Source organism: Trypanosoma equiperdum, assembly GCF_001457755.1.
Source record: "Trypanosoma equiperdum strain OVI genome assembly, contig: ctg_1863, whole genome shotgun sequence".
NCBI classification, from domain to species: Eukaryota; Euglenozoa; class Kinetoplastea; order Trypanosomatida; family Trypanosomatidae; genus Trypanosoma; species Trypanosoma equiperdum.
This window is the reverse complement of record NW_027123908.1, coordinates 5,070-13,356: the sequence shown is the minus strand read 5'-3', so window position 1 is coordinate 13,356 and position 8,287 is coordinate 5,070. Positions and strand designations below refer to the sequence as shown.

At 47.4% G+C, this 8,287-nt stretch overlaps 2 protein-coding genes and 1 pseudogene across 3 annotated transcripts; all 3 read left to right on the top strand.

The window, feature by feature from the left end:
• Window positions 1-1,806: 1,806 nt before the first annotated feature.
• TEOVI_000791400 (condensin subunit 1, putative) lies at window positions 1,807-5,583 on the top strand (the record flags this gene model as incomplete). Its single annotated transcript, XM_067223402.1, has 1 exon — window positions 1,807-5,583. The coding sequence occupies one exon, from the start codon at window positions 1,807-1,809 to the stop codon at window positions 5,581-5,583; it is 3,777 nt and encodes a 1,258-aa protein (XP_067079503.1).
• A 537-nt stretch (window positions 5,584-6,120) lies between these two features.
• Window positions 6,121-7,275, top strand: TEOVI_000791300 (protein kinase, putative; the record flags this gene model as incomplete). Its single annotated transcript, XM_067223401.1, has 1 exon — window positions 6,121-7,275. One exon carries the CDS (start codon window positions 6,121-6,123, stop codon window positions 7,273-7,275), a length of 1,155 nt encoding a protein of 384 aa, XP_067079502.1.
• A 187-nt stretch (window positions 7,276-7,462) lies between these two features.
• TEOVI_000791200:pseudogene lies at window positions 7,463-8,182 on the top strand (annotated as a pseudogene). The gene has a single exon. A coding segment is annotated over exon 1 (720 nt).
• Window positions 8,183-8,287: the final 105 nt, after the last annotated feature.

The window sequence follows — 8,287 nt, the reverse complement described above, 5'->3', positions numbered from 1 at the left end:
TTTTTTTTTTTTTTTGACGACAACATCTTTGTCACTGTTCAACTCTCTTGAAAAGAATGTGATAAAATTGTGAGGTTATCTTTTGATGACTTGGAAAATATTGAGTATTTCCCGAAGTGGCCTAATTACGTGTGAGGTAAGGTCGATCGACGGTCTGAGCCGGGCGGTGCCCATGTTTGTATCGTTTCCCCTTTGTTTCTCATCACGTTAGGTCTGCTAGCAAGGTGCCCTAAGGAGGACCTTTTATTTAGATTAATATTTCCCCGATCACGTGTAGTCTATGAAGCAGGTCTGTGCGCTTGCTCAAGAGAAAACTAAAGGAATGATGTTGTTTTATCCTCGTTGTTTCGTAGTGCGGCTCATAGTTTTACAATGCCCCACATATTGCCCGAAAGGTGGCCCGGGCACAATTTGTTCAATCTTCAGAGGATGAGTTGCCCCGTTTTGATTCATTCACAGCAATATATCCCCTCTCAGCCCCTTCCAACGAGTGTCGTGTTTAACCCTATGTGCGGGTTGGGGAAAAGAACGGTTGTTTTAATGTACGGTGGCTTTATGACTTAGATTATGAACCACAAACTGTGTTTCATATTGGTTGCACCAACCAACGTAAGGAGACTTGTATTGGCCACTTTGGTCAAGATAATTCGCGTATTCTTCCCCTTCCTGAGTGCAAGGGCTTTGTGAAGTTGACCGGGCTATTAATTAAAAAAAGGGTTATGCCTTACCGACTTGATTGCAGTTGGAGGATGTCTCCATTGTTTGTTATCGTTCTGTCACCAGCGCTTCTCCGATTTCGTTTATTAGGGCGTGTTCTTTACTAAATTGGCTTCCACACAGGGAAAAACAAAGATGAGAAAAGAGACGGCGATGAAGTGCGCTTTGTTTGCTCAGATATTCTGGTTAGTGCTGTCAGGGGTTGATTGGAAACCAGATACTTCAAGATTGTTCTGCCAAGTGTTGTTTTACAAAAATTCTACCTATTCTGCACCTCCTTTTGGTAGTGGTGTATAACTCAATTGGATAGCAAGACACATGACACTCTGCTTCCTTTTGTTTGTGATCGTCGTTGTGATTCGCTGTACTTGCCTATGTGGGGAAGAGAAATGTCATTCTACCTTTTTTCTTTTGAAATTTGTCTCTTTGCTAGAATTTGGATGGACTTGTTGTCACGTACGTATCAATGTGTAATTATTGATATTCGGAATAAGTGAAAAAAAAAATGGACGGGTCTTCAGGGACATCCATCCCTTTTCTTGATGTGCTGGAAAGTGTTGCGGCAGGTACTGTTCTGTAGTTGGGTGAGCGCTTGCGTCAGGTTTCTGAGCTACTGATGTTTTCCTCAGGTACGGACGAAGTGGGGGATTATTGGAAAATGTTTTTATCTAGTTTCTAATGTTTATCATTTGTTTACGGTATGTTGCCGCTACAAAAATACTGGTAATTATGACGTTTCTGCTGCCCTCGGTTATGACGTACTTGGAAGGATCGAACGTTACTTTCTTTTTTTTAAAAATCAAAACTGTTTAAAAATTTTACGTTGCAGTCGCTTAAAAAAAATTTATGTGTGTATTTCCCCCTATGTGTTCCGTTCACTGTGCCTGTAGGTCAAAGGACGTTTATGATGCCTTAAAAAAAAAAGAAATTGGTCCCTTGAACCTCGTATTTTGTCTTCCTTTTCCTATTTTGCTTTATTTACACCATCATGTATTTAGGGACATCGAGCTTAGGACTCATAGGGAAACGGGTTGCCAATAATTTATTACTTTAATAGTGGTTCGTCTCGGTAGGTATTTTGGGTGTGAGATGTCCGATCTCCTTGAGTTCTTTGTCCCAGCCTATGCCCGTGACTTGGAAAATATTGAAAAAGTTGGCGTGACTCAGTATCACATCAGTGAACCGTGTGATTTTGACGTCCCTCCACGGCAGCAGCTCGATGATCTTACACGTCTTTTTGACAGTCTTCACAGGGAGAAGTCACCGACAGCTCTTTTTTCCAAACCGGAGCTGTTCGCAGCCCTTTTCACGTATATAAAGGCCATGGAGGACAAGGAAACAAGTTTTGCTGTCACGAGAGGTGCAAGACACAAAATATGTCATGAATCTGCCGAACGATTGAAGAAACTTCTCCAAATATGCGTGACATATCTGAGGAGGAACGCCGAAAATGGTTTTAGAGATTCTCTGCTTTTGTGTTTGCGTTCAAATATTAAAATGTACGTTTTTGTTCTTTGCAATACCTTGCTGTCCACGGCACCGGGTATAGATGACGACGAGGGCATGTCTCCTTCATTCCAGAGGACGGGGCGAAAACGAAAGCGGAATAAGGGTAATCAAGAGGCAGGAATAGGTGAAGATGACAGTGGAGTCGATCAGGATGGCCGCGAACAGGCCCTTTCTGCACTTATAGATATTTTTTCACAGGACATTTTACAACTATGGACAGGGGAACTCATAGAAGAATCTATGCTGACTCTCATGCTGCGGATGCTACTTCACATGATCACCCAAAAGTGCAATATTCATGCCGATGTACAATCCGTGTCTGGTGCGCTTGTGGTTCTTCTTTCCAAGATATCTGCACAGATGATGGCCAGAGGTTCAATTGAGCCCAATGATTTTGTTTCTCCAATGATCGAACTGGTGTTGAAGTCTGAAGTAACCGCCCTTTTCTTCACGCGATTCGTCGCTGAAACAGAGAATGAGGGTGCGTCTGCTAATCACGCAGGCCGTGTAGTCACTGCGCTTATTGAAGGCGTTGCTGGTGTCGCCCTCTACGATGTTGTGGGTGATCCATCCGCTGCGAAAAATGTTGCTTTGTTTTTCAGTGAAGTCGCGAGGAGGTGCGTGAGCGTAACATCACGTATGTCCGATATTGTGATGCAAACCATTAACAGCGAAAGTTACGAAGTAAGGAAGTCGATCATCACTTGTGTCACTGAAATGGTTATTCAGCGTTACAGTGGGCCTAACTGTAACGGCGAAGGTGAGGAGGAGATCCGTGATGGCTATCTCTCCGAGCTGCTGTGTCGCCTCATGGACTGTAATCCATATGTTCGTAATCACGTTGTGCACATGTGGGAGAAGTTGTTGGAGGCTCGAGCCGTCCCAAAACGCTTCCGCTTACCGCTAACGGGCGCTATTGTCGGCAGACTAGAAGACAGAAACTACCTTGTGAGGGACTCTGCCCTTCAGGTCGTCGTATCGATATTAAACAAGAGCTGGTTCGGCAGTGTATTGAGTCCATCGTTGCTAGAAGAGAAGATTCGTGAGGCGACGGCTGCGGCCGAGGTTCTTTTTGAGTCCGTGGAAATGTATGTGAGGTGTCTAGAGGGCGTGAGAAAGTCCTCTACGTTTACGGAACCCCAAGCTAGTGGTTTGGCTGAAGAGGCAACGGGAGACGTTCCCGTTCCCATAGAGATGTCAAGCGAGCAAGAGTCTGCGATTGATCGGGTTATCTCTTTTGAAGCATCAATGGAGTTCGCTAAATTGATAGCAAAATCACTAACGCATGCTACGTCCCTGCTGGATAGCCGAACTGAGCGAGATGCTATCGAGGCTATAAAGCTTGTGGTTGCCTGTAACCGACACCGGATCGATGAGGCTGAAAAAGCCTTTCTTCACGTACTGGTAATGGTTTACGAAGGGGAAATCAAGATTCAGTACGCTGTGCGAGACGCCCTCGTAGATGTTGTTTTCAACGCGTTTTCAAGGTCAACGACATCGTTAGCGGTGCAGAACACCGCCAGTGCTCATAAGTTGATTAGCTTTCTTCGCGGTGCAAAGGAGGGTGACATCAGCGCTGTTGATAGAGTATTCGCTCTCATTAGAACGAACCCTCCCCACTGGCGACTCATTTCAGGCCACTTCATAGACGCTCTGTGGGGGATCGCAGGCGGTGCACTCGATGGCGGTGCCACTCTCGTTGAAAGGCGAATAGCTATGCGCCTTTTCAGCATTGTCTGCAAGCATGATTGGCACGCACTGGTATCCAGAAAAGAAAGCGTTGTGGAGTTTTTGAAGTCGGGCACTATGAAGGACAACGTTGTTTTGGCGTACTGCTTGAAGAGTCTCGAGGTTGAAGGTCAGGATCCACACTATCAGCCTATATCGTCCAAATTTGCGCCGGGTGAGCATGTAATTCTTGAGCAATTGGTTTTTCACTTGTGCAGAACCACAACTACGTTGTCTTCATGGCTAATCGTGGCCGATGCAGCTATTAGCGCTGTTCATCGCCTATGCGAAGTTCCCGCAGTTGTTTATATCTATGTATTGGAGTATCTCGCACAAAGAGTTGACGCTGATGTTAATACTCAGGCTCAGCTTTTTTTTGTATTGGGGCGTACAGCGCTGAAACAGCTCGTTGCGGTTGATTGCCTAGAACGCCAGCATCTGAAAAGGGTCGATGTCGAAGCTATGGCTAAGAAGCCAGCAACGGAGCAGTCGGTTGTGGGTGATGCTGACGCTATGCACAAGGAATTGGGTTTGGGCTCTCACGAGTACAGAAGGCACGCGATCCAGGAACTAGCTCAACGCCGTAAGCAGGCTATCATGTCTGAGGGTTCAATCTGGCACCGTCTCTCCAAAGATGTTGTTGATGTCTGTCGGAAAAAGGCATCGCGGTCTGTGGGTAACCCACTAGAGAGGGTCTGCGCCGTCATGACTATGTCTGAGCTCATGATTGTGAGTGACCAGTTCTGTGAGCAGCATCTAGATCTTCTCTTCACCATCGTTTCCGACAAACGAGAATCGTGGGTTGTAAAGACGAACGCAGTCATTGCGTTGGGGGATCTGGCCTGCGTACACCCGAATCTTCTTTCTCCATATCTCAAGGTGCCAACAACGGGGTTCTTCAAACTTCTTAACGATGCTGATGTCAGAGTCCGTGCGGTAACGATTCAGGTGTGTTCCCACCTTGTTCTCGGGGAAATGCTCCGAATTCGAGATCACCTTTATATCATAGTGAGGCTTGTGGCTGATCCTAATGAAACAATTGCTAGCAACGCGGTAACGTTCGTGCAGAACCTGGCGTTGAAGGAAAAAGAGAGGACGGGGAACCTAATTCCTCCTCTTGTTGTTCAACTAAGCCACGTCGTACCAGCTGATAAGTTTCAGCTGGCGATGCGGTCGCTTCTTGAGCGCGTTGAGGGCGATAAACCGACAGAATCACTAATAGAACGTTTGTGTCAACGGTTTGAACCATATTCGGAGCGCGGAACCAAAAAGCGGCAAATTGCACGCAATCTGGCTTTTTGCCTTCACGAGCTCACTTATGCAACTGAAAGGACTATCAAACGGATCACCTCGGAGGTCTGCTATCAACAGTATAAGCAATGGTTGCGGGATGACGTCGTACTGGACTATTTTAAGGATATCGCCGCCAAGGCTAAAAAGGTTGGGCTTCGAATTGGAACAGAACGTCGTGATAAAGCGGCTATTGAGGAATGGGAGGCTCGGATGCAGGCTGATTGCTGCGGACTGGATGACCCCAGAGGCAGTAGGCAGCTCACTGGTGACGAGTCTAGAGAAGCTGGAGACCAGAATGAACGCGACAACTGGGACACTACGGCTGACGGCTTGTAACGGAATTATGCGACTTCACACGAGGTGCAGTTTCTTGTGCGAGTATCACGGAATTGTCATTCACCAAGAAAAATGGTAGTTATATAGAAGAGTGCCAACGGCATAAAACTTTTTTTCTTTTCGGCCCATGGGGGTTATGTTTAGTGTTTTTTTCTTGCTTGGTACAGTTGATTGCCGGGAATCAAATGCGCGAAGGACACTCCCGTGGGGGCACTTCACATTTAGAAGGAAAAGCTTATGCGGCTACATTTTTATATGCAGTTTGGACGAGGTGTCGTATAGCGCATGTGCCTTCCGGATGCTTTGAATAGGTCTTGAATGCCGTGTGCTTTTTTGTGCCTCCGTATTCTTCACATCTATTGCACCGATATGTAAATTGGCCGTGTTCCCAGGGGTTCTTTTGAGGTCCCCACCTTTCCTTTTCTTTATTCTTATTGTGCTTTAACCAGTTTCGATCGCGGGGAGGGTACCGGACTTGTGTCTGAACTGCAGCGGTGGGGCGCTCGTTCGCTGCCGTCGGTCATTGTCTGGGGAGACATGTCAGCGTCCCGGATGGTGCCGGCCGATTTTGAGCTCGGATCAGCTCTTGGTGCGGGATCCTTCAGTAAGGTGGTGACAGCCAGCCACGTACCAACCGGACGGCGCTATGCGATCAAGGTGGTTTCAAAGCAACAGATCTGTACCGCTCCCTCCGATGAAGAAAAGAGGCGTATGGCAGAAGTGGCCATAAGAGAGGCCCGCATGCTTCGTATGTGCAGCCACCCCAACATTGTCCGGTTCCACGCCTCAATGCAAGGTCCGCAGGACCTTATGTACGTAACGGAACTTTGTGACGGGGGGGAGCTACTCGAAGCTATCAAAGCGTGGGGAACAATACCCCTTGAGGCTGCACGCCACGTCCTCGCCGAGCTTTTTTCGGCTATATGGTATTTGCATCATGCACCGAAACACACACAGCCCGGAGTTCCTGATGCCCCCCTTGAGTCAATAACAATATTACACAGAGATATAAAACCCGAAAATATTATGCTGATGAGCGATAAGCACGTCAGGCTCATTGACTTCGGTACGGCGGTGGTGTGTCGGTCGGTTGACGAACGGCCGGAAGGTGAACACAGTAGCAAAGGAAGGGCGAAGACATTTTGTGGTACAGCACCTTACATGTCACCTGAATTGTTACGGAACAACTACACTTGCACTGCTTCTGATTACTGGGCCTGTGGTTGCGTGTTATACCACATGCTGGTGGGCAAGCGTCCTTTTGATGGATCAACGGAGTACTTTCTTATACAGAGTATCCTCGAAAAGGAACCCGAGTATCCCGAGGACTTAGACGACGACGCGAAGGATTTGATACACAGGTTGCTGTCAAAATCACCGGATGAACGACCCGGTCGTGAAGAGGTGCAAAATCATCCATTTTTTGTGAGTATTGATTTTGATGGTCTCGCAACGAAGGAAGTGGCCCCTTTTTGGGTGAGGAACGTTGAGTGGGAGCCCAATTCCCTATTTAGCACCTGCGTAGTCTGTAGAAGGGCGTTCTTCCTCTGGAGGCGTCGCCGCCACTGTCATAATTGTGGGAAGTTGGTTTGTAGTTCCTGCTCCGCGAATCATATTACCATACCTGGTTGTTCCAGCGCCTCCCCTGAGAGGGTTTGTGATTCTTGCTTTGGCAAGATTAGGGGGGATTGAGCGGAAGCAGGAGGTCGCGTTTAACGTTTCGGAAGTTTCTTTATTAACTGTGTCGTTAGCAATAGTATTCACGGAACGCAGCAAATAGGTGTTCACTCACTCACCCCTCTCCACTGACTCCCTCATTGGGTTATGTTATGCTTACACACGCATGCACATCTATAAAGTTGTGTAGATACATTCACGCATGCTCCGTGCACCTATATTTTTCTTGTTTGTAAACTGCAGAGCAGATACCATGGCCGCGGATGATGAGTCTGCCGCACTGCTGCACCGCCTTGGGTGGTTAGTTGAGCGAAGCAAGGTCGGGTTCAAGGGGAACCCCCCTCCCTTTGAGTCAGCCAAAACTCAGAAAAGCGTGGAAATAATGAAAAGAAAAGAAAAGAGGAAACTTGCGGGGGGTACGAGCTTTAAGCCCTTTATCCACGGACCTCCGAGACTTGCCGAGGATTCACGGCCAACAAGACACTTGCGGGGCATAGACACCCAAAAATACGATGCTCAACTGAGCAAAACGGCCTTAAGCGGCCGTTGCCAGAAGTTAGATAGATCAACTGGATGCCCAGAGATACTGGCGGCTTTATGTTGGGATTTAGAAGCAAAGAAACCTGATGCCAATAAAGCTCATAAGGATCCCGTTGGAACAGTTTGCCATCCTGATGATGGCCATCGAGCGGCCACCGCTGGCAAAAATCAGTACCTTCTTACCCTGAGCAAGGAGGAAAGGGAAGCGTATTATAGATCTGAAGCGATAAATCACCCGAAGTTCACCAGAAGGAGCCGCGAGTACCGGGAGGGCTTAGGATGGTACCACGGGTCTCAGCTTGTGGGGCCATTGCGTAAAGGCAGCTGTTCATCTGAACCTAAGACTCGGAACTGCATTCGTCTGGTGAATAGAAATATTTAGCACTCGCTAGAGTTGCAAGTAAGGATGTGGCTTACCGGTGTGTAGGATTGGGTTAGTTACTGTTGCGTTATATTGTAAATCCCCCTTCACTGCTGCTACTGCTCT